At 46.2% G+C, this 25,376-nt stretch overlaps 1 protein-coding gene across 1 annotated transcript; it reads right to left on the reverse strand.

The window, feature by feature from the left end:
- Positions 1-2,431: 2,431 nt before the first annotated feature.
- Positions 2,432-19,035, reverse strand: LOC125447416 (syntaxin-6-like). Its single transcript, XM_059640026.1, has 8 exons — positions 18,876-19,035; positions 17,056-17,225; positions 15,002-15,096; positions 12,706-12,768; positions 11,377-11,493; positions 8,144-8,250; positions 4,702-4,796; positions 2,432-4,220 (listed from the first exon to the last, which is right to left on the reverse strand). Exons 1-8 carry the CDS (start codon positions 18,908-18,910, stop codon positions 4,144-4,146), a joined length of 759 nt encoding a protein of 252 aa, XP_059496009.1. The 5' UTR covers positions 18,911-19,035; the 3' UTR covers positions 2,432-4,143.
- Between the last annotated feature and the right edge of the window lie 6,341 nt (positions 19,036-25,376).

A 25,376-nucleotide genomic window follows, 5' to 3' on the forward strand; every position in this document is an offset into this window, starting at 1 on the left:
GAACCCCAGGATTCCGGGTAAAGAGTAAGGTGACAAGCTGTGTCCCCTACCTTACTGAGGATGGGCTCCAGGGTTGAAGGGGAATGTGTTAAATGGATTTGCCAATGTTCATTTTGGTCTCTCAATAAGATCCATGTCCCTTCTAGTCATCTAGAGCTTCTCACACCTGCCAAGGGTGTCCTAAAGTGATGACTGCACTTTTACCTGTAATCTGTGAGGAAAGGATTTTTTTTTAGCTTAAGAAAAGTAATTTAAGAAAAAACATTTTTAGGGTAATGTGTATATATAGTTCTTATTTTGGCTTAACTATTGTCGATTTAAATTTAGTTTAAAGTGGGGGTAGGATGGAGAAGATCAAGTCCAGAGTCATTGCTGATGGCTGCTTGTTGCTGTTGCCTTACATGTATATCAGTGTCATCTGTATGTAGTTTATGTGATCATCATTTTTAATATCATAGCAGTTTTGTACAAAATACTTGAGCATAAATGTTTTTCCAGCTACTGCTTATATTGACCAATACTTGTAAAGTTTATGTATCACATAGCCTGTGACTATTAAAAAGACAAGTTTTTTTTTCCTATCTGGTTTAGTTATTTACCATTTCAACTATACGTGACAGTTGGTGACAAGTGAATGACTGAACACTGGAATTACACATTACAATCACTGTTGGTACTATCTCCATAATGGGTAATACCACTACTCAAATTGCAGAGTGAAAGATCTCACTAGATCCCTTAAAAACTTTTGAATTTTCCATGAATGTAAAGTTTTTTTTTTGGGTGTATAAAGTCACCACAGTCCTACTGGAGAATACAGCTCATTAGAGAATAAGGACTGTTGGTGGTTTAACCCAAAAGGTCACCAAGTTTTCAGGTAAGGGGAAAGGTTAAGAAGCAGAGTCCTTCACGGTGACCTCAGCTGGTGCAGGAATTGGACCCACGCAGTTAGCGTTACACTACTTTGCAAACCAGCCAACTCAGCTAACCAATCGCGAATAGACTGGCGAATCACAAAACAGCAGGACATCCTCTGAATATATGAATTAGATGCAAGGGGCAAGTTATATGGAGCCTTGAACCTGCTCCACCACTCAGTCAGATCGTAGCTGATCAGATTGTGACCTCAACTCCATAAAGCCACTGGTCCTGGTCTCCCTCACCTCACCAACTCAGTTTAAGATTGGTCGTTCCCAAGTTGGGGACAAGGCACTGTCACAAAGTCAAATAGTGTGCTGTCCTGGGTAGAGAACCAATTTTAAAAGGCCTCAATCAGATCCTAAAACACTGGCTTCTGGCATATGGCGATAAAGGGACAGTATGAATAAAAAAATCTGCTATTTATTGCAATTGTTTTGATACCCACAAATCTCAAAAAACAATTACACCTTTTGTAGTAACTTCATGTTTAAACCCATGAGCATCAAACTACGGAAAATATTGTGAAGGCAAATTAAATAAAAAATTTTTACACATGCTACAGTGCATTCCAAATGGTACAAAAATAAACATACTAAATTATTTGCCATTTCTGCACAGTGACAGAATGTCCCAAGTTTGGGCCATTTGCTCTGATTTGATGGTTTATGGAAAGAGTTGAACAAAGCTCACTACCAAACTGGGGCATGAAGATTGGATACTAGACGATGGTTGCTGCTTGTGGATTCAATGTCTTTAGGACTCAGCAGAGAGAGAACTGACAAACATAGAAAATAGGAGAAGGCCATTCAGCCCATCAATACTGCTCCGCGATTTGATGTGACCATAACTGATCCTCTATCATAATGCCATACCACCACTCCCAACACCTTTAACCCATAGAAATTTATTTCTTTCTCAGACTTAAGTCAGTGACTCGGCCTCCTGTGACCCACCCTCCCTCCCTCTCACCCCCGCCTCCTTGACCTGACAGCCTGTCCATCTTCTCTCCCACCTATCCACTCCTCCCACCTCACTGACCAATCCCCACCAGCCCACCTACCTTGCACAGCCCCACCCCTCCTCAATTTATTTCAGAGCTCCCTTCCTCCTCCCCCATTTCTGAACATCTACTTTCCTGCTCCTCTAATGCTGCCTGGCTCGCTGTGTTCCTCCAGCTCCACACCGTTATCTTGGACTCCAGCATCGGCAGTTCTTGCTATCTCCGCTGTGACACTGCTCTTGCTCCAGGAAAGTAACACAATTAATAGAAATGGAGCTGTCACACAGAAAAGCTACATCTGCTGTCAAACAAACTGGCAAGATTTAGAAACAATGTGTCAGGAGGAAACGAGATGGTGGTATGGATACATTGAAGAGGAAGCTAGTGAATGCAGGAAGGAGAAAGAGCAATGTGTTGATAGGATGAGCAGGTACTTGTGTGAAGCAGAAACATTAGCACAGACCTCTCCGGCTTAAAAAATACCACAACAGAACAAGTGGGAGGCAGTGATCTTTTTAAATGTCTATTTTATTACAAATACTTTTCTACACAGTTTCAACTCTCTTCATTGTCACATTTTAATATGAAAGTGTTATACTGTAATTATCAAACAATAGCAGAGATATCCCTGCTGGAGCTACACATTCCTCCTCACCATTACTTCCTGATATTTAAACATCACCCCTCTTCCCAGTGAAAAATCAGTACCTTAAGTGTAAACACAGAAATGCAAGTTCATGTACTATTTTTTTGAACTATTGGTTTCTGCACTCTGTACCTCAAATAAGATAACTGTCAGCAGCTAGAAAAGAACAGAATTCATTGCGTAAAGCACGTTTGAGATTTGTCCACACTCTGCAAAAGTTCTTCTTCCACTACCTTACCAAAATTTATTTCTGGAGTATGGCAATCCTCAAATTGTGATGGCCCAGTGCATGAACGAGAAAGGCAATCAGCCTGGGAACATGCCAATCTCTGGTTGTTAAGTCAAATCCAATCACTCATGAACTGGCACGGGCAGCTGGTGCTGGAATACTCACAGGATTAGGCATAAACCCAACATCCTCCACCCAATACCATCTAGGACAGGAGGAATTTGTATCAATGCACTCCCTCCACCACAGGCACTTGAGACTGTGACATGTACTGTCTATGGGGGTGCACTGAAGTAACTTGCTAAGATTACATCGTATGCATTTCACCTCCTCCCCAGTGACAACTGACAATAAAAGTAGCAATGTATTGGGGAAACCAGCCTGTCAAATCTTGCTCAAAAACACACTCCCATCTTGATCGGGACATACATTTCATTGCTGGAAATGATCAAAATTTAAAATAACTAAGAAAAAGCTCTGAAATAAAAGTTTTGGAAAGGGATGAGAGTGCTGCCTGAGCCTCAGTGAAACTTGCAATGATGATGCAACCTTTATTTCTGGTCCATTCTATAACAGAAGATTGCTCCTTTAGAATTGGTGCGAAGGGAATGTTAATGTCCACCTGAGAATTTGGAGAGTCACCCTGGATTGTGTGTTTGGGTTTCTGGGGTGAGACTTGAATCCATGGTCTCCTGATTAAGAATGGTGATGCACAGTGCCCGCAAGGACAAAAGGGTTCTGGTACATTTCCTCCAAGAGGAGTCAGACTGCAGTATTTCTTTCACAGGAGTTGCTGAGAGTTACCGAAACTCCAACCTGTTTGGAATACCTGCTCAAAGCCCAGAAAATCCCTCATCACCTCCATTCTTCAGCTGAAAGATTACCTTCCCTATTAATGACACAATGCTTTAGCAGTCATACATCTGAACTGACAGTCGATATGTGTCCGTCAGTGGAGGGAAGCTGAGTTTGTGGTTAACTCTTATTCATAAGCCATGAAGCTGCAGGTTATGTTTTGTTCCTAATCTAAAGTAACTACTTAGTATCCACTATTAACATCCTAATAAGTTCAAGCTAACCCATTCCAAACATTAAAAAAAACAGTATTTTACATTCTTCCTGCACCACATATGTGCGGCAGGTTCAGCCATATTGGATACAGCCCAGAGGTCCAATAAAAAAGCTCAGAAAAAGTAAGTTTGGCCATTTGGAGAACTCTGCCCCAGATCTAAATGGAGTTCCACGGAACTCGCTGCTGCTGCTGATGTCTCCAATGGCGATAACTCCCGTTGCTGATTACCCCCGGCAACCCGAGTGGTTCACAGTTCAACGTCTCAGGGTCAAAGGTCACAGGGTGAATAATAATATGAGCACCACGACCAGGATGATGAGGAGAACAACAATCATACACCACTGATGCCGAGCTACCGAACAAACACAGTCACCGTTAAGAGTCAGGACAGAGGCAAAATTCAAAATTATTTCACGATTCAGAGGGTGAGCCTAATGCACTTATACAACGCCTCAGACACAGCTAAATGGGCCAAAGTCTGAACCATGCAAAGGGAGGTATTTGCACAGGGGAGCAAAAGCTCAGACATGCAGGTAGGTTTTAAGGATCATCTTAAAAGTAGAGCGAGGGGTTTACGGAGGGAATGCCAGTGTTTAGGGACCAGGCACCGGGCTGCCAGGTGTGGAACAGTGATAATTAAGGAGAAGTGAAATAGGTGTGAGAACAGTAAGGAAATGGGGTGAGCTGCCAGTTTAAACAAGAAGAAAACACCGCAACAGGCATAAACAGCCGAATGCTCACTTGACGGGGTGGGGGGTGTTCAGATGTTGAAGGGGTGAGGCCCTGGTGGGGGTGGGGCATCAAGGAGTGGGTGGTACTGCTGGGAAACTTACCACTGGTCATGTGAGAAACTTTGGCCAATTTTTTCATTGTGCTGTCGAGCCGGGAGTGGCTGCCATCAAGCTCATGGGAAAATTCATCGAGCATCCTGCAAAAGGCAAATCAACCAGGTGAGAGAGCAGCAAGATGGCCTTTCCCTTCAGCAGAGTGAACCTGTGGCACAGACTACTGTCTCATACAATATTATTCAAAATTGACCACGACGTTGCCGGGAATGCAGGGTTTGGCTTAAAAAGAGAGGCTGGTTAGTTTGGTGTTTATTTTTCCCCCACTGGAGGTTGAAGGGTGGCCTTATACAGGTTTATAAAATCACGAGGGCAATAAACAGCGCACACGACAAGGGTCTTTTCCACATCAAAACTAGGGGTCCTGTGTTTAAGGTGAGAGCTGAAAGATTTAAAAAAGAAACAAGGGGCAGCTTTTGTTTCTTTCTTGACACACAGACTGGTTTGTGTGTGCAATGAACTGCCAGAGGAAGTGGTGGATGCAGATACGGTTACAATAATTAAAAGACATTTGGATAAGTGCATCAATACGAAAGGTTTGGAGGGATATAGGCCAGGAGCAGGCAGGAATAATTTAGCTTGGGATTATGTTAGGCATGGGCTGGTTGGACCAAAGCGTCTATTTCCATGCTGATAAAATGTGAGGCTGGATGAACACAGCAGGCCAAGCAGCATCTCAGGAGCACAAAAGCTGACGTTTCGGGCCTAGACCCTTCATCAGAGAGGGGGATGGGGTGAGGGAACTGGAATAAATAGGGAGACAGGGGGAGGCGGACCCTCCCCCTCTCTCCCTATTTATTCCAGTTCCCTCTCCCCATCCCCCTCTCTGATGAAGGGTCTAGGCCCGAAACGTCAGCTTTTGTGCTCCTGAGATGCTGCTTGGCCTGCTGTGTTCATCCAGCCTCACATTTTATCATCTTGGAATTCTCCAGCATCTGCAGTTCCCATTATCTCTGATACTATTTCCATGCTGTATGACTCTATGACATCAATTCAGGAAGTCCCTTCGAGCGGCACAGGGCTGGGTTGAAATTCAGCAGGTACGCACTTGGACATGGTGAATCCTGGGCTTGCGCTGATCAGCCAGCAAGGATGGGAAAAGTTAGTTTGTCTGTTTCCTCCACCCCCTGCCCCGGTTTTTGGTTTGATATTTTGATCTGTATTTTCAGCTCTCCCAGAACGTGGTTTGGAGTGGGATGAGAAGTATATTTTTTGGAAGGAGCTGTCCCCTCTCGTGGGAAGAGTGTAGAACCAGGGGGTCACTATTTAAAATCAAGGGTTGGCCATTCAAATCAAAGATGAGGCAACAATTTTTCCATCCCCTGAGGGTTTTGAGTCTTTGTAAATCTCTTCTCAAGAAGCTGGTGGGAGCAGGGTGCTTGAATATTTTGATGGCAAAGAGTTTCTTGTTAAGTAAGGGGGAACGGTGCAAAGTTACCTGGGGTCGGCAGGTTTGAAGTTACAAACGGATCAGCCGTGATCTTTTGGAATAGTCAAGCAGCCTTGAGGGGCTGAATGGCCTCCTCTGGCACCCTATTTGTATGATTACCAGGAGGATGCTTTTTCTGATTAAGTACAAAATGATCCCTCAATATTGATTGCAGGGTAGCAGGTTGCTGGAGGTGGTAACAGGATAATAAACATCTCGGAGCTAATAGAGAGCAGCTGTTTCATTGCAGCTCAATCGCTGGGTAAATATTTTGGATTGTGGCACGGTTCCCATTAAACTCAACACAGGGGGGGGTGCAGTGACTTCAAGAAGTGGGGGTGGAAATGGCCAGTCACTCTGCGCAGTTTAATTGTCCCCACTTGGACACACTGTGACACACATCTGGCATGGGTAAGACTTGGAACCTGGATCTTCTAGCTCAGAGGTAGGGACACTGTCAGCCCACCACATGAATGAGCGTAAACTGGGAACAAAATCAAAAATTGCTGGAAAAGCTCAGCAGGTCTGGCAGTGTCTGTGGAGCGAAATCAGAGTTTGGGTTGAGTGACCCTTCCCTCAGAACTGGGATGTGAGATCACTTCCCTGCCCACATGACCCCTCCCGCCCCACCTGCAGCACGGCCAGATTCAAACCCAAATTATTCATTTCTCTCTCAGTTTCCAGAGATTCTCAAGGTTTTCAATATCATCCCACACCAAAATCCGCCAGGAGTACCTCCAACCACGGGTACACATACAAGCTTATCCCCGTGAGAGTCAAATGGTGAAATACCTTCTCCCTGATCTACTCATATCTCACACCAATTTCGACAACACTGTTCACAACCTCAATACAAATGTTTTACAGCCCAGAAACAAAAAAAATCACTTTGGAAATGCAGTCACTGTTTCTGTGTGAATCACAGTGACAGGTATCCATCAATGGTCAGCGACAATGAGCAAATGATCAATTTCAGGGCACCAGGCACAGGTTAGGACACTGTAAGATCATGTGTCAATTATTAAGGTCCACTGTCAGGGGAGGGTGTCATCTGGTCTGCTTGAAACTGGTTGGTGTTCCAGAGCAAGGAACTGACCCTGGCCAAGTGTCGCTGCCTGGCACGTCCCAAGGTCCATGACTGTGTGCTGGGGAACACACTAAAGCTTGAGACACGTTGCCCCCAAGGTGCAGTGGGGAAAGACCGCTGTCTGAGATCTTTCTACCAAAGTACAATGTGGGTCCGTTCAGTTAGCAGACCCTGCCAGTACCTCTAACGCTTATAAATACAGTCTTGTATGCGTAAGAAATGCCTTGGATTTGTTTGTGCTCTAAATGCAAAGACAATACAGAATCAAAACACTCTCGTGATTATCTAGGTATATAAAGGTTTTTTTATGAATAAAGTATATTCTTGAAATAAAACAAGTAGGACCTCAGTTTAACTTTGCATCAAAAGTATAGAATCTCCTTGCAGCATCACAAAGTCATACAGCATTGAAGTGGCCATTCTGCCCATCGAGTCCGCACCAACATGTCTAAGTTAGTCAGTCCCACTTTCTAGCACTTGGCCCATTGCCTTGAATGCTATGACACTTCAAACGCTCATGCAGGTACTTTTTAAAAGGTTGTGATGTTTCCCACCTCCATTACCCTCCCTGGCAGTACATTCCAGATTCCCCACCACCCTCTGGGTGAACAATCTTTTCCTTAACTCCCCTCAAAACCCCTTGTTATTGACGGCTTGACTCAGGGAAACAGCTGCTTTGCATCCACTCTGTCCATGCCCCTCCTGATCTTATACGCCTCGATCAGGTTCCCTCCCCTCTCCTCAAAAAGTACCGCACCCTCTCGTACATCCTTCAGAGCTCCATCTGCTCAGATATCCTCCCTCCCCACTCTCAGGGGGTGCAGAGCTCCCTCTGTACATTACTGGAAGGGTGCTGGTAAGTGATCAGCTGTTCTGGTCTGACTTTGATTTATTAAGGAATGGAATCGACTTACACCGCCTGTTCCTCCAACTCATCGCCAATCCGTGTTGACATGCTCTTTAGGACCGCACTGCTCCCCAGGACCAGCTCCAGTTGGTCATCTTGCTGTTCCATTATCAGCTGCACAGATACCAGGGGGAAGAGTTACCTCAGTGCACACCCTGCCCTTCAGAAACAGAAAGATCTCCTCCTGTATGTGCTTCACACCAGAGCAAGTTAAAATACTAAATAGTTGAAATTTAGGTAAACGAGAATGTATTTCCCATCCCTAATTACCCCTCAGAACATGGCGGAGGGAGCTGAACCACTGCTTTCCCTGGGGTGCAGGGGGCACACAATGCTGTCAGCAATGGGGCTCAGGGATTGGAAGGGATGACAATATACTCCCAAGTCAGAATGGGTGTAGGGTTTGGAGGGAACTGCAGGGATTGGTGTTCCCATGTATCTGCTGCCCTTGTCCTTCAGGACGGAAGTGGCCATGGGTTTAGAAGGTGCTATCAGAGCAGCTTTGCTGAATTTCTGCTGTGTATGTTGTACATGGTCCACATTGCCGATACAGTAGTGGCGGAGATGGCCACTGAGGGGTAGGGCTGTGATGTAGTGAGTCGCTGCCAGTCACAGTCTGGGTCCTGGATTTAATACATGCACTGGGTACTTCACAGTAACACAGTACCATGCTCGAGATCCAGCCCCTCGACAGAAACCGTGAATCTCTACAAAACAATAGTGGTCTCATGCAGCTCTCACATGAGTGCAGATAACCCAGTTTCAGCCTCAATTATATACAAAACCCTCAACCTTGTCTTCAATTCCACTTCATCTGCTACCTCTCCCGGCCCCTGCTACACCTCCCCACTTCCTCCAGCCCCGAGGTCCCTTCCCCAACTCTGTCACCTCCTCCGGCACCTACACCCCCTCCCCAACCTCCCCCCGTCCCCTACACCCCTTCGCCACCTCTGTCTCCTCCTCCGGCACCTATGCCGCTTCCCCACCTCTGCTACCTCCTCCAACCTGTACGCTCCTCCCTACCCCTGTCACCTCCTCCAACCTGTACACTCCCCCAATTCCTTTCGCCTCCTCCAACCTGTACATTCCTCCCTATTCCTGTCGCCTCCTCCAACCTGTACACTCCTCCAACCTGTACACTCCTCCCTGTCCCTGTCGCCTCCTCCAACCTGTACACTCCTCCCTGTCCCTGTCGCCTCCTCCAACCTGTACACTCCACCCTGTCCCTGTCGCCTCTTCCAACCTGTCCACTCCTCCCTATTGCCGTCACCTCCTCCAACCTGTACACTCCTCCCTATCCCTGTCACCTCCTCCAACCTGTACACTCCTCCCTGTCCCTGTCACCTCCTCCAACCTGTACACTCCTCCCTATCCCTGTCACCTCCTCCAACCTGTACACTCCTCCCTGTCCCTGTCGCCTCCTCCAACCTGTACACTCCTCCCTATCCCTGTCATTTCCTCCAACCTGTACACTCCTCCCTATCCCTGTCACCTCCTCCAACCTGTACACTCCTCCCTATTGCCGTCACCTCCTCCAACCTGTACACTCCTCCCTATCCCTGTCACCTCCTCCAACCTGTACACTCCTCCCTGTCCCTGTCACCTCCTCCAACCTGTACACTCCTCCCTATCCCTGTCACCTCCTCCAACCTGTACACTCCTCCCTGTCCCTGTCGCCTCCTCCAACCTGTACACTCCTCCCTATCCCTGTCATTTCCTCCAACCTGTACACTCCTCCCTATCCCTGTCACCTCCTCCAACCTGTACACTCCTCCCTATTGCCGTCACCTCCTCCAACCTGTACACTCCTCCCTATCCCTGTCACCTCCTCCAACCTGTACACTCCTCCCTGTCCCTGTCGCCTCCTCCAACCTCTACACTCCTCCCTGTCCCTGTCGCCTCCTCCAACCTGTACACTCCTCCCTGTCCCTGTCGCCTCCTCCAACCTGTACACTCCTCCCTGTCCCTGTCGCCTCCTCCAACCTGTACACTCCTCCCTGTCCCTGTCACCTCCTCCAACCTGTACACTCCTCCCTATCCCTGTCACCTCCTCCAACCTGTACACTCCCCCCATTCCTTTCGCCTCCTCCAACCTGTACACTCCTCCCTATTCCTGTCGCCTCCTCCAACCTGTACACTCCTCCCTGTCCCTGTCACCTCCTCCAACCTGTACACTCCTCCCTATCCCTGTCACCTCCTCCAACCTGTACACTCCTCCCTATCCCTGTCGCCTCCTCCAACCTGTACACTCCTCCCTATCCCTGTCGCCTCCTCCAACCTGTACACTCCTCCCTATCCCTGTCACCTCCTCCAACCTTTACACTCCCCCCATTCCTTTCGCCTCCTCCAGCCTGTACACTCCTCCCTATCCCTGTCACCTCCTCCAACCTTTACACTCCCCCCATTCCTTTCGCCTTCTCCAACCTGTACACTCCTCCCTATCCCTGTCACCTCCTCCAACCTGTACACTCCTCCCTATCCCTGTCACCTCCTCCAACCTGTACACTCCTCCCTATCCCTGTCACCTCCTCCAACCTGTACACTCCTCCCTATCCCTGTCACCTCCTCCAACCCGTACACTCCCCCCATTCCTTTCGCCTCCTCCAACCTCTACACTCCTTCCTATTTTTGTTGCCTCCTCTAACCTGTACACTCCTCTCTATCCCTGTCACCTCCTCCAACCCGTACACTCCTCTCTATCCCTGTCACCTCCTCCAACCCGTACACTCCCCCCATTCCTTTCGCCTCCTCCAACCTCTACACTCCTTCCTATTTTTGTTGCCTCCTCCAACCTGTACACTCCTCTCTATCCCTGTCACCTCCTCCAACCCGTACACTCCTCTCTATCCCTGTCACCTCCTCCAACCTGTACTCTCCTCCCTATCCCTGTCACCTCCTCCAACCTGTACACTCCTCCCTATTCCTGTCAGCTCCTCCAGTGCCTATCTGTCTGCTTGGAGATGCTGCCTGGGAATTTAGTTCCTTTTAGTCATTAGCTTCATATTTCCTCATGTGGCTGTCCCTGTTGGATATGCCCCCAGCAAATCACTTTGGTATGTTTTGCTATGTTTGAGCTGACTTGTATCAAAGGTGTTGCCATCTCCCTTATATCAGTTAATTCTAAACTGTGAAGCTTCCCTTGCCATCACACACAGGCTTTTAATTCAATCCTCTCTCGAGGTGTTGGGGTTATCCTGCACTGAATAACCGAGGGTGTGTGACTCCTGTCTGAGGACGTACCCGCTGCTGGGCCATACGCTCCTCGATGTACTGGTAGTTGGTATTCTCCAGCTCCTGGTCTAGGTGCCTATATCTGTCCATGGGCTTGTGCTGACCTTCCGTGCCTCCAAGCAGACCCTACAATAACACCAAGAATTGGTCAGTTCCTTGCCTTGCCCTGCTGCAGTGTCACACGTAAAGTGATGCTCGTTACAGTCCGAGAGCTCAGCGATTCATTCTAAAATAAATACCACAGGGTGTGCATTACCCGTCTCATTAGCAATTCTTCACACCAAACCAAGGTCAATGTCCAAGGAAAACCAGAGCTTTCCCTCATGGTTTTGATATTCTTAAAAAGCACATCCTCCTTATTCAAATAATCAGATTGAAAATCAGGGAGGAAGCCACTCTACCCACTGTGCTTGTGCCAGCTCATTGAAGGATTTATCCCACCCTCATATCGATTTCCCCAGTTCCCTTTTGAAAGTAACAGGGTGGCGGGAACTTCACAGTGACTCGCTGCACAAAAAAACATTTCTCTTCTCCCTCTGGAGCTTTTGCTAATTGTTTTAAATTGGTCTCCTCTGGTTAAAGCTGCCCTCCCAGCAGAAACAGCTTCTTTTCGTTCGCTCCATGAAATCCTTCACGGTTTTGGGCACCTCCATTAAATCTCAGAGCAGAATAATCCCAGTCTCATCCTCCGCCAAACAGTTTAACACAACATTCCCTCCCTGTGCTGTCACTGACACAGTTTCCAGTTATTTGCTGGTTGAATATTTTTAGTCAAAAGAAAAGGTTTTGTATTCCAGAGCTGGCCATGGTTCAGAGGGTGATTACTCAGTAGAATATCTGTGCTCACTAACTCTGTCAAACCCCAGGCTGTGTGGCAGACACTGGACTGGAAACTCCACTAGAATTCCCATTAGTCTCCGCTATCTAGATCCAGGACAAAATAACCAAGGCCGAGGCTAGGTCCAGGAGCCTGCGTCAGTGGTTCGAAACACCTTTATGGAGGTAAGGCTTAGACTTTAAAATCTGGATGTTTTTCTTAACTTTTGGTTTTCTTTTGTTTTTGCTTATTTCTTTTCAAAACTCTGATTCTGTAACCAAGGTGGTGCTGGAAAATGGTACCTTTGTACACTTTTCGCTGTACTCATCTATATTGCTACAGAATTAGATTTTATTTGTCATGCATTCCCCATGTCAATAAAATCTAATTGTAATTCTCCATGACGCACAAAGACAGTGAAAGGTTTGAGTGCACGCGGTATCTCAGTTCGCACAGTGACAGCAGAGTGTGCTGCCGAGCACGGACTGGGCAGAGAAAGTAAAATTCAAATAACCACTCACCTGTTGGTTTCTCCTTTCTCCAAATGCCACAGCAGAAGGACTTGTAATGTGATCTTTCATTTCCTGGTAATGTGAAGCAAAAGTGTGATACAAACTAACAAACTTCTATAGGTATGTGAGGAATAAGAGGATGACAGGGTAGCAATGGGACCAGTCAAAGACAGAAGTGGGAAGTTGTGTGTGGACCCTGTGGAGATTGGAGAGGTGCTAAATGATTACTTCTCATCTGTTTTCACTGAGGAACAGGAGAATATTGTAGAGGAGATGACTGAGTCACGGGCTGCTAGAATTGAAAGGATTGAGGTTAGTAAGGAGGAGGTGTTATCAATTCTAGAAGGCAAGAAGGTAGATAAATCCCCTGGGCTGGATGGGATTTTTCCGAGGATTGTCTGGGAAGCTAGGGAAGAGGTGGCAGAGCCTTTGGCCTTGATCTTTGAGTCATCATTGTCTACAGGTTTAGTACCAGAGGACTGGAGGATTGGCAATGTTGTGCTCTTGTTCAAGAAGGGCAGTAGAGATGACCCAGGTAATTATAGACCAGTGAGCCTTACGTCTGTTGTAGGAACAGTTCTGGAAAGGATTACAAGAGATAGGATATATAATCATCCAGCAAGCAACAATTTTATTGGAGATAGTCAGCATGGATTTGTCAAGGGCAGGTCATGTCTCACAAACCTCACTGAGTTTTTTGAGAAGGTGACCAAGCATGTGGATGAGGGTAGGGCAGTTGACGTGGTGTACATGGACTTCAGTAAAGCCTTCGATAAGGTTCCACATGGTAGGCTATTGGAGAAAATACAGAGGCACGGGATTGAGAGAGATTTAACAGTTTGGATTAGAAACTGGCTTTCTGTAAGAAGGCAACGAGTGGTGGTTGATGGAAAATATTCAGCCTGGAGTCCGGTTACTAGTGGTGTGCCTCAAGGATCTGTTTTAGGACCAGTGCTGTTTGTCATTTTTATAAATGACTTAGATGCAGGCATAGGTGGATGGGTTAGTAAGTTTACAGATGACACTAAAGACAGTGGAATAGTGGACAGTGTGGAAGAATGTTGCAGGTTGCAGGGAGACTTGGATAAACTGCAGAATTGGGCTGAAAGGTGGCAAATGGAGGTTAATGCGGATAAATGTGAGGTGGTTCACTTTGGGAAGAATAATAGGAAGGCAGAATATCGGGTCAATGGTAAGATTCTTGGTAGTGTGGATGTGCAGAGGGATCTTGGTGTCCATGTACATAGATCCCTGAAAGTTGCCACCCAGGTTGATAGTGCTGTTAAGAAGGCATACGATGTGTTAGGTTTTTTTGGTAGAGGGATTGAGTTCCAGAACCGTGATGTCATGCTGCAACTGTACAAAACGCTAGTGCAGCCTCACTTGGAATATTGTGTACAGTTCTGGTCGCCCCATTACCGGGAGGATGTGGAAGCATTGGAAAAGGTTCAGAGGAGATTTACCCGGATGTTGCCTGGTCTGGAGCACAGGCCCTATGAAGAAAGGCTGAGGGACTTGGGTCTGTTGTCATTGGAGAGAAGGAGGCTAAGAGGGGATTTAATAGAGACATACAAGATGATCAGAGGATTAGATAGGGTGGACAGTGACAGTCTTTTTCCGAGGATGATGACTTCAGCTTGTACAAGGGGGCATAGCTACAAATTGAGGGGCGATAGATTTAAGACAGATGTCAGAGGCAGGTTCTTTACTCAGAGAGTGGTAAGAGCGTGGAACGCCCTGCCTGCCAATGTAGTTAACTCAGCCACATTAGGGGCATTTAAACAGTCCTTGGATAAGCATATGGATAATGATGGGATAGTGAAGGGGGAGGGGCTTAGATTAGTTCACAGGCCGGCGCAACATCGAGGGCCGAAGGGCCTGTTCTGCGCTGTACTGTTCTATGTTCTATGTAAACACTGAGCAGCCCCAGCAGTAATTCTAATTCAAGGGTCTTGCAGTTTACAGAGCTGGCAATGAAGGTTAAAACCGTGGGTTCAATTCCTAATGGTTCATACATTGTAGAATGTATCCTGCTCCCAAATGTAATTCCTATTGGTTTTGACTGTGATCTTCAGCCACATTGGGCCTGATTTAGCCTGACAATATTCATCACCGAGAGCTGAAAGGGTGAGGAGAGGGGAGCTTGAGACAACAGGACTGTTCCCACATCAAGCTCCTGACTCACAGTAATGTTATTAACTCACTGCCTGAAAGGGCATTGGCAGCAGATTCAATGACAATGATCAAAGTCTAAGCAGATAAATACTGTGATGTGGGGTGTGTTCAGCTGTGCACATGTCGCTACCTTCACAGTTTGTCTCATTCTGACAACAAACGCTTTCCTCTCTTGCAGTTCTGTGGTCTCAATCTTGAACTTCCGAGGATTTGATTCCACAATGCGTTTGCAATAGTTAAGGAACAAGGAGGCAAAAGCTTGTTTCTCTTATCTTTAACTGCAATCAGGAAACCACGAGAAGGACAATTTGCTCTAAGACACAGAGTAAACTTTAAGAACCTATTGAAAAATGTAAATCCAACTAAATTACAACAAAATAGAAAGGGACAAGCTAAAACAAAGAATCTAAAATGGGATTGAAACTATTTTAATCACAATTTAATATAAATAAAACTTCACAGCAGTTACTGAAATCCTGAAGTCTGATCTTGCAGAATTCATTACACACCAGGTTTTAAAATCATTGGCAAAAAAACTCAAAGATGAGACACGGAGAATTTTGTTTTGCAATCTGAGATTTACCACGATCTGGAACACGCGGCCTGTAAAAGTGGTAGAAGCTGGTTCCATCAGTAACTTTGAAAAGGACTTGCACAGATTCTCAAGGACGGAGAATTTACAAAGTTCCAGGCAAAACAAAGAATGATTTTTCAAAAAGCCAGCACAGCACGATGGGTTGAAGAGCCTCCTGTACTCGTTCCATAAACCAACTCAGCAGAAAACGGGCCAAAACTTACATATGTTTCTGAGGAATGGGACACATCAGAGCAACATTGCAGAATGCTGCACTATGTGAAACAGGACCTCATTTTACGTTAGATACTTTTGGCTCTTCAGTGACACTTTAATCTCATAGCCGAACACACTATATAAAGTGTATTTGATATATACACACATATGAATAATTATAGATACATGCATACAAACCGTTCAGCATCTATTTAGCCTGGTGTGTTTGTTTTTTGACTGCTTCCCTGATGTTAATTTTTAGAGACTTGCTGCCTTTCTCCTGATCACCTCACAGCTTGCTGAGCCAGCTCCTGCTCCCAGTTTATTTATGTCACAAAATATTGACCCACATTGAGTATGGGAGTTAGGAAGTCATGTTACACCTGCACAGGACGTTGGTTTGGCTACTTTTGGAGTATTGTCTGCAATTCTGATCTCCCTCCTATAGGGAGGATGTTGTGAAACGTGAAAGGGTTCAGAAAAGATTTATAAGGGTGTTACCAGGTTGGAGGGAGTCCACAGCTGGAGGGCATAGGTTTAAGGTGAGAGAAGGAAGATATAAAAGGGACCTAAGGGGCAACATTTTCACACAGAAGGTGATGTGTGTATGGAACGAGCTGCCAGAGGAAGTGGTGGAGGCTGGTACAGTTACAACTTTTAAAAGGCATCTGGATGGGCACATGAATAGGAAGGGTTTAGAGGGATATGGGCCAAATGCTGGCAAACGGGATTAGATTTATATAGGATATCTGGTCAGTGTGGGGGCTGAGTTGGACTGAAGGGTCTGTACCATGCTGTATATCTCTATGACTCTGGATATCTCCATATATCTCCTCAAACTCAAGGGGCAACCGCTGCCTTACTGCGTGTGGTGAACATGGCATTGAGGGGGGTGGTGGTGGGGGTTAGGTTTCCCGCTAAGCTTGCCCAGATTAAAAAAAAAGCAAGGTGGCCCTGATAAACTAGATCCTTGGCCCATCAGCATTACTTCCAGTTTTAGCCAGGGGTCAGGCTCAACTGTGATGCCTACAGTTGTTGAGTTGCATGCTGAGCTCCCTGCACACCTGACAGGTAAGCGGCACCCAGGGAACTGTTACCCAGTTAGGGATAGCATGATCTGGAAAAGAGGGCAAAAGACTGCTTTAATCAATATTTTTCTAATCAACCTGCTTAAGATGTTGATACTCCCCACAAGTGGAGCAGGTGGGACTTGAGCCCAGACCTCCAAGCTCAAAGGTAGGGATGCTACCACTGTGCCTGAATTGCCCTTAAGACAGACAGTTTTAAAATGCATGGCACCATAAGAGGGGTTGGGGAGTGAGAGGGAAAGAGGGGCAAAGGGGGGCAGGGAGGTGTTGTGGGAGGGTTGCAGGGCTCCTGCTACTGGAGGATATCGATCGTCTCGTCCAGGTCCTCCAGATCCCACTCGATACTGCGCAGACTGTTACGGAGCTCATTAGTCGTCCAGTCATATTCTTCCTTGCTGACAGCCTGTTTATCCTGCAGTAATTCCCACCATCGCTGGTACAGTCCCCGTGCTGTGTTCACTGCCTTCTGAACCTCTCTGTAATCAAAGGAAGACATCTCAGGATCAGCTCATCTTGGGGGTTGGGGTGGGGGGGGGGGAACGGGGGCTTTCACCAGCACCTTATGGTTCCCGTTGAAAGCGTATTCACCGTTGTACTGCTGGTTTGCACACAGCAAGGTCCCCCAAGCTGCAGTGTGACCATCTCCCAGTTTCCTGCTCCTCAGTTGCCATTTGAGGGTTGAATGAGCAATACACCTGCTTTCCTTCAAAAGCGCCAGGGATCTTTTACATCTGCCTGCGCAGCCAGGCAGGGTCTCAGTTTAAAAACAGAACCCTAACTGCTCACCCCAGCAACGGGGAATCCCTTCAGGCCTGACACTGGAATCAGATACACAGACAGCCCAGGCTCAGGACAGAGCTCTCGAGCCCACACCACAAGGACCCAGGGAGCAACAGTACAGTGGGGAGCTCATTCCACACTCTTTACCCACCAACACCCTGAGCTGCCACCACAAGACCCCCTCCAGCCTAACCCCACCTTCTGCTTCATTACACCCAGACACCAGCTCCACTACCTGCTTCTCCCATCACCCCCCTTTCCCCATCCACTACCTGATTCTCCCTCTCCCTCTGTCCCTGCACACACAGCACCCAGAGCGGGCAGGGGCATGGGGTTCCGGGTAAGTGAACCAGGAGCAGCCCAAGCCTGGTAACGCTGCACATTGTGAAACATCTGCTAAAACCAGCCATAAATCCTTTCCCACTATTCATTCCCCACCCCGGCCCCCAAGGGGTTAAGTGGCCTCGGTCAGTGACCCTCTCACAGCTCCCCCACCAACCCCCACATGTGGCTGGGAGGCAGGAGAATACGTGGTTTCTGTGAAGTTTTGTCCCATTTCGAATGGTTCAAAGAACGATCCTTCCCGATATACCATCAAATCATAATATTGCACAGATAAAGCCACACTCCACCCAGGGCACTGGGCAACGGGAGCACTCGACTGAGATATTTAACATCCGGAAGGCATTGTTTATTTACTCTATCAATCTGTCTCCAACTCTCACTAAACAAATTAAAACGATTGGCAAAAGAACCAGCGGTGATGTAAGGACGACAGAGCAGTCAGAATTTACAACACTGCCTGATAGGATATAGGCTGCTCAACAGAAGCAGGATCAGGATTGTCTTTTCCAAGGAGCCTGTGCAGACTCCAATGGGCCGAACGGCCTCCCTCTGTGCTATAATATCCTATGGCTGTATAACAGAACACATTCTGTAGCCTGGAAAGCGTTTTGGGACCAAGGGGACGTGGATAGCAATAGAAACAGAAACACAACTCTATTCTGCTCCACCTCTTGGGGCTTTCCCGAGACCGACCCATAGGCAAATTCTTGTCCCCTCACAAGCCGAGGCTTGTCTCGGATGTGGGGAGTTTTTGTTTCAAGTCTGTACGTGATCCCCACCCAGGGCGGGGGTCTTCTTCGCTCCCATCTGAACCTGGCAAAAAGCCCTGAGCCCAGTGAGGGAGAGAGGGGAGAGAGGGGAGGGGGCGCCAGCTCCCGGGGAATGGGAGTCAATAGGGTCAGAAAGTTTCTGCAAAACTCAGTAGGAAAGAGAGCGCTGGTCACTGCCCCCCACCCCGGGCCCTGAGAAACACGAGCTCCCAATGAGACAGGGCTACTCACCCTCTCACCAATACAAACGGATCCTCCAGTGTCATCCCTGTCCCTGCTCAGCGCCAGCTCCCAAACGGAGAGAGAGGACCAGCCCCAACAGCACCCGGGCTACTCTCCCTCATCACATGATGAGGAACTCGACTTCAGCACAAAACAAGATCAGCTGCTCCAAAGAAAAGCAACTCCTCGGTAAGGAACAGCTCCTGCGTGCGGTGCTGGTGGGTCGCTGCTGAGTTTTGTGACTGCTTTGAGGCAGTAACAGAGTTACATTGCAGCTGTAGCGACTGATGAAGGAGGTAAACTGTCCCAGGAATAGAAACATAGGTACAAACTGCAACAAAGAATCAGAAACAAACACACTGCAGCCGAAACATTAACTCTGCCTTCTCTCTACACAGATGCTGTCAGACCTGCTGAGCTTCTCCAGCAATTTCTGACTTCCAGAGTTCTTCGGTATTTTGTTGAATGCTGGAGCGACTCAGCAGGTCTATGAAGAGAGACACAATTAACGTTTCGAAGCTCCTTCTTCAGAACTGATAGCAGCTAGGAACGGTAATATTTAATCTGATGTTGGGGAGGAGAGAAGAAACAGGAATATTTTGCTGCCCTCTATACAGGACCCTGGTGAGACCACATCTGGAGTACTGTGCACAAATGTGTTCTACTCATTTAAGAATGTAAAACGATTAGAAGTAGTTTAGAGAGAGAGCCACTGTGTTCGAAACAGTAACTCTGCTTTCTCACGACAGATGTTGCCGGACCTGCTGAGTTTCTCCAACAATTTGTGTTTATTTCAGAATAGGTTGATGGGATTGTTTCCAGGGAAATTCCTCTTCTGAAGGAAGGTTTGTTTGAGTATCAGATTGAAATATTTCAGTCCTTGAGGCTAGCCACCGAAAGGATGTCACCTCCCAGGAAGAAAGGGGATTTGGTTTAAAAATAAGAAACTATTCCATTCAAGAAGGAGATTAGGAGAATTATTTTCAGAGGATCATGACTCTTTGCAACTTATTCCACAGGAAGTGGTGGAGACAGAGCTAATGAATATTTTTAGTGGCAGGAGTAGATGACTAGGAGGAGTGGGTAGTCAAAAGTTAAGGATTTATTGAGGGTAGATAGGGCAGTGGAGTTCCGGCCAAGGTCAGAGAAGCTATGATCTTATTGAATGCCCTGCTCCAATTCCTAACACATACGTTCATATATAATGTTCTGGCCAATATTTATCTCTGAACCAACTGGGTACCTGATCATTATCTCATGTTTGTGGGAGATCTCCTACACCACAACAGTAACTACTGTTAAAGAATCTCATTGGTTGGAAAGCACTTGGAGATGATCTGAGCTTAGGAAAGATACTATAGAAGTACAAGCTGTTTCATCCAAATGAGAAGTGGAGATGAACTTTAAAGGATTTGTATTGAATTGGAGAGCTTGGCCCAACTGAGCAGCTCCTCCTCTTATACTATAAGCTGTTTCCTCAGTGATTGCAGGGATTTTTCTCTTCAGTATTTGACCATCAAATCCACATATCATGATATCTAAAGGGTTTCCTGCCATCAATCCTAAGGATACCAGCAGTCTTACTTTCTCCATTTATTTGGTCAGACCACTTTGAGAATACTGCATTCTGTTCTGATCTCCCTGTTAAACAAAGGATGATGTTAAACTTCCAAAGGCTGCATAAAAGATTTACAAGGATGTTGCTGGGCCTGGAGGGTTTGAGCTATAGGGAGAGGCTGAATAGACTGGGGCTATTTTCCCTGGAGCATTGGAGGCTGAGGGGAGTGACCTTACAGATGTTTATAAAATCATGAGGGGCGTAGATAGGGTGAATAGTCAAGGTCTTTTCCCCAGGGTAGGGGAGTCCAAAACTAGAGGGGCATAGGTTTAAGGTGAGAGAGGAAAGATTTAAAAGGGACCTAAAGAGCAACTTTTTCATGGAGAGGGTGGTGCGTGAATGGAAAGAGATGCAGGAGGTAGTGGCATTTTAAAGGCATCTGGATGGGTACATGTGTGGGAAAGGTTTAGAGGGAATTGGGCCAAATGCTGGAAAATGGGACTAGATTAATTTAGGATATCTGGTCGGCATGGAAGAGTTGGACTGCAGGGTCTGTTTCCATCCTGTGTGTCTTAAGTAATAATATCAGAGATAATGGGAACCACAGATGCTGGAAAATCCAAGATATCAAAGTGCGAAGCTGGATGAACACAGCAGGCCAAGCAGCATCTCAGAAGCACAAAAGCTGACGTTTCAGGCCTAAACCCTTCATCATCCTCTCTGATGAAGGGTCTAGGCCCGAACCATCAGCTTTTGTGCTCCTGAGATGCTGCTTGGCCTGCTGTGTTCATCCAGCTTCACACTTTGTTATCTTAAGTAATAATATAACCGTTCACTATCTCCGACATTAACAATTTGGCCAACTTGCTGATCTTAATATATGGAACCACAGGAGATGAGTGAGATACTGAATGAGTATAATGCGTCAGAATTTACTATGGAGAAGGATAGAAAATCCAGAGAACTTGGGTAAATAGTGATATCTTAAAAAGTGTCCATATTACAGAGGAGGAGGTGTGGACATCTTAAAATGCACAAACGTGGATAAATCCCCAAGACCTTGAGCTTTGTGGGAAGCTAGGGAAATGATTGCTGGGCCCCCTTGCTGAGATATTTGTATCAGCGATAGCCACAGCTGAGTTGCCAGAAGAGTAGCAGGTGACCAATGTGGTGCCATTATTTAAGGAAGGTGGTAAGAATAAACCAGGGAACTACAGACTGGTGAGCCTGACGTCAGTGGTGGGCAAGTTGTTGGAAGAGATTTTGTGGGACAGGATTTACATATTTTTGGAAAGGCAAGGACTGATCAGGGATAGTCAACGTGGCTTTGTGCGTGAGAAATCGTGTCTCACTGACTTGGGTTTTTTCAAGAAGTGGTGAAGAGGATTGATGAAGGCATGGTGGCGGACTGGTCCATATGGACTTCAGTAAGGTGTTTGACAAGGTTCCGCATGGTTGAGTGGATAACAAGGTTAGATCACATGGAATACAGACAGGACCAGCCATTTGGATACAAAATTGGCTCGAAGGTTGGAGACAGAGGGTGGTGGTGGAGGGTTGCTTTTCAGACTGGGGGCCTGTGACTAGCAAGTGCCATAAGGATATGTGCTGGGTCCACTGCTTTTCATCATCTATGCAAATGATTTGGACGTGGAGGTATGGTTAGTAAGTTTGCAGAAATTGGACGTGTAGCGGACGGAGAAGGAGGTTTCCTCAGAGTACAATGGGACCTCAATCAGATGGGCCAATGGCCAAGGAGTGGTAGATGGAGTTCAATTAGATAAATGCAAGGTGCTGCATTTTGGAAAGGCAAATCAGGACTTCGACACTTCATGGTCAGTTCCTGGGGAGTGTTGCTGAACAAGGAGACCTCTGCAGGTTCAGAGTTTCTTGACAGTGGAGTCACAGGTAGACAGGGTGGTGAAGAGGGGTTTGATATGCTTGCATTTATTGTTCCGTGCATCAGGTATAGGAGCTAGGACGTCATTATGCGGCTGTTCAGGACATTGGTAAGACCATTTTTGGAATACTGTGTTCAGTTCTGGTCTCCTTGCCATAGGAAGGATGTTGAAACTAGAAAGGGTTCAGAAAAGATTTACAAGGATGTTGCCAGCGCTGGGGGCTTTGAGGTATAGGGAGAGGCTGGATAGACTGGAGCTATTTTCCCTGGAGCATTGAAGGCTGAGGGGTGCCCTTTAGAAATTGATAAAATCACGAGAGGCATGGATAAGAAGAATAGTCAAGGTCTTTTCCCTGGGGTGGGGGAGTCCAAAAACTAGAGAGCATAGGTTTAAGGTGAGGGGGGGGAAGAAAAGATATAAAAGGGACCTAAGGGGCAATTCTTTCACAGATGGTGGTGCGTGTACGGAATGAGTCTTCAGAGGAAGTGGTGGTGGCTGGTATTTTATAAATTTTAAAAGGGCATCTGGATGGGTGTGTGAGCAGGAAGAGTTTGGAGGGATACGAGTTAAATACTGGCAAATGGGACTTGATTAACTTAGGATATCTGGTCAGCATGAATGAGTTGGACTGAACAGTCTGTTTCCATGCTGTACATCTTTATGACCGTAATTAATAACATGATTGTTTACTATCTCAGACATTAACACTTTTCCATTGATGACCATGCCTTCAGCTTCCTATTCCTTAAGCTCTCTTGTTCCCAAACTGCTGCTTCCTCTCAGAACAAGTTCAGAAGAGGCAGTAGTCATATCGTATCATTGGACTAATAATCTGCTGGCACAGGCTAATGCTCTGGGGATTTTTTCCTTATCAACCTGTTCAGAGATGGTGAGACAGCCCTACAGCAAGTGGGACCTGAATCCAGGCATCCTTGCTCAAAGGTAATGCTCTGGCACAAGGGTTCAAACTGAATCCAACAGCTGGAGGAATTTAAATTTAATTAACACATCTGGAATTGAAAATGAGTCCAACTGAAATGATCACCAATTGTCATTTAAATAAAAACATCTGGTTCACCAACTTCCTTTGGGAGGGAAGTCTGCCAATCCTATCTAGTCTGACCTAAATGTGACTCCAAACGGCAATGTGGTTAATTTTTAACTGCTCCAAAAGTGGCTGAGCAAGTCATTCAAGGGCAATTAGGGATGGGCAACAAATGCTGACCTTGCTGGTGATTCCCACATCGCGTGAAATAACAAAAAAATGCTTTTGGTCATCTATGCGGTTTCGATGGATTTTTGATAGCATTACTGTGAAAAGTCTTGGATAATTTCCTGTCTAAACACACATCATTACCTTTACTTAGAACCTCCTTTTGTGTTAAATAGAATTCTGGAATTTTTATGATGTTTTGGGATGGAATGCAGCAATACTGTCCGTTTGCAAATGGCCAAATGACTTAGGATAAACTGCCTTTTTTATAATTTAGGTTGAAGGATTTTTCCAGAACTTCCCAGTCCTGTCCACTTCTCTATGAAAACTGAATGATTAGGTTTTATCCTGGAATCACTATATTTATTCAAAGTTTTGGCAAAGATCTGTAGCTGGGGTTGTGGGTGGGGTTGTTGACTTGCTCACTGAGCTGGCTTGTTCTCGTTAAGACGTTTAGTCACCATGCTAGCTGACATTATCAGTAGATGTCCGATGAAGCGATGTTATTCTTCTCGGCTTGGAATTTATACTGTCCGGTCCATTAGGGTGAGTACTGTCATTTCTGGTTTTTATCTGTATGGGTTAGTATATGGTGTCCAATTCTATATGTTTGATGATTACAACAGGAGGACACAGCACACCCTAACACACTGGCCACACTGCCCTACATCAAGAACGTATCGGAACTGACAGCAAGACTCCTAGGAATCATGAAGACCCACAAACCCATAGCCATTCTATGACAAGGATTAAAGACCCCATTCCCACAATGTGGTTCACAAAATACCATGCAACAACTTCCATAAACATTACATCGGACAGACAGGAAGGAAACTAGCCATCAGAATACATGAACCTCAGTTAGCAGCAAAACAGCACGACAAACTCTCCTTTAATATCCGTACACTCAGACAATGAAGGCTATCTGCTTAATTGGGACAAGGTAACCATAGTAGCCCAAGCCAAACATAGGCATGCATGAGAATTCCTAGGGCAAACCCGTACAGATCAAAGATGAAAATTACACTATTTATCATAACGGACTGGACAGTATCAATTCCAAGCAGAGTAGAATAACATCACTTTGTCGCAGGCTCCATTGATGGTGTCCATAAGACATAGGAGTGGAAGTAAGGCCATTCGGCCCATTGAGTCCACTCCACTTAGTCATGGCTGATGGGCATTTCAACTCCACTTCCCTGCACTCTCCCCGTAGCCCTTAATTCCTTGTGAGATCAAGAATTTATCAATCTCTGTCTTGAAGACATTTAACATCCCAGCCTCCACTGCACTCCGTGGCAATGAATTCCACAGGCCCACCACTCTCTGGCTGAAGAAATGTCTCCTCGTTTCCGTTTTAAATTTATCCCCTCTAATTCTAAGGCTGTGCCCACGGGCCCTCGTCTCCCCACCTAACAGAGACAACTTCCCAGCGTCCACCCTTTCTAAGCTATGCATTATCTTGTAAGTTTCTATTAGATCTCCCCTCAACCTTCTATACGCTAATGAATACAATCCCAGGATCCTCAGCCGTTCATCATACATTAAACCTACCATTCCAGGGATCATCCGTGTGAATCTCCACTGGACACACCCCAGCGCCAGTATGTCCTTCCTGAGGTGTGGGGCCCAAAATTGGATACAGTATTCTACATGGGGCCTAACTAGAGCTTTATAAAGCCTCAGAAGCACATCGCTGCTTTTACCTGGCATGGTGATGAAACGTCTGAATAAGAACAAGCCACCTCAGTGAGCAAGTCAATAATCACACTTTTTTTTAAACTTGAAATATAGATTGGAAAATAAAATTTTGGAATGCTTTGTTTTAGCGAGTAAAA

This window comes from Stegostoma tigrinum, chromosome 35 (genome assembly GCF_030684315.1).
Source record: "Stegostoma tigrinum isolate sSteTig4 chromosome 35, sSteTig4.hap1, whole genome shotgun sequence".
NCBI classification, from domain to species: domain Eukaryota; kingdom Metazoa; phylum Chordata; class Chondrichthyes; order Orectolobiformes; family Stegostomatidae; genus Stegostoma; species Stegostoma tigrinum.

What these genes read in the sequence shown, in the direction of transcription:
- LOC125447416 (XM_059640026.1), bottom strand. Translation starts at nt 18,910, where the DNA reads ATGACACTGGAGGATCCGTTTGTATTGGTGAGAGG. An exon ending in GGACCTGGACGAGACGATCG is followed by an intron (nt 15,097 to 17,055) that starts ATATCCTCCAGT and finishes ACTATTGCAAAC; the next exon opens with GCATTGTGGAATCAAATCCT. An exon ending in GAGTTGGAGGAACAGGCGGT is followed by an intron (nt 4,797 to 8,143) that starts GTAAGTCGATTC and finishes TGCCTTTTGCAG; the next exon opens with GATGCTCGATGAATTTTCCC.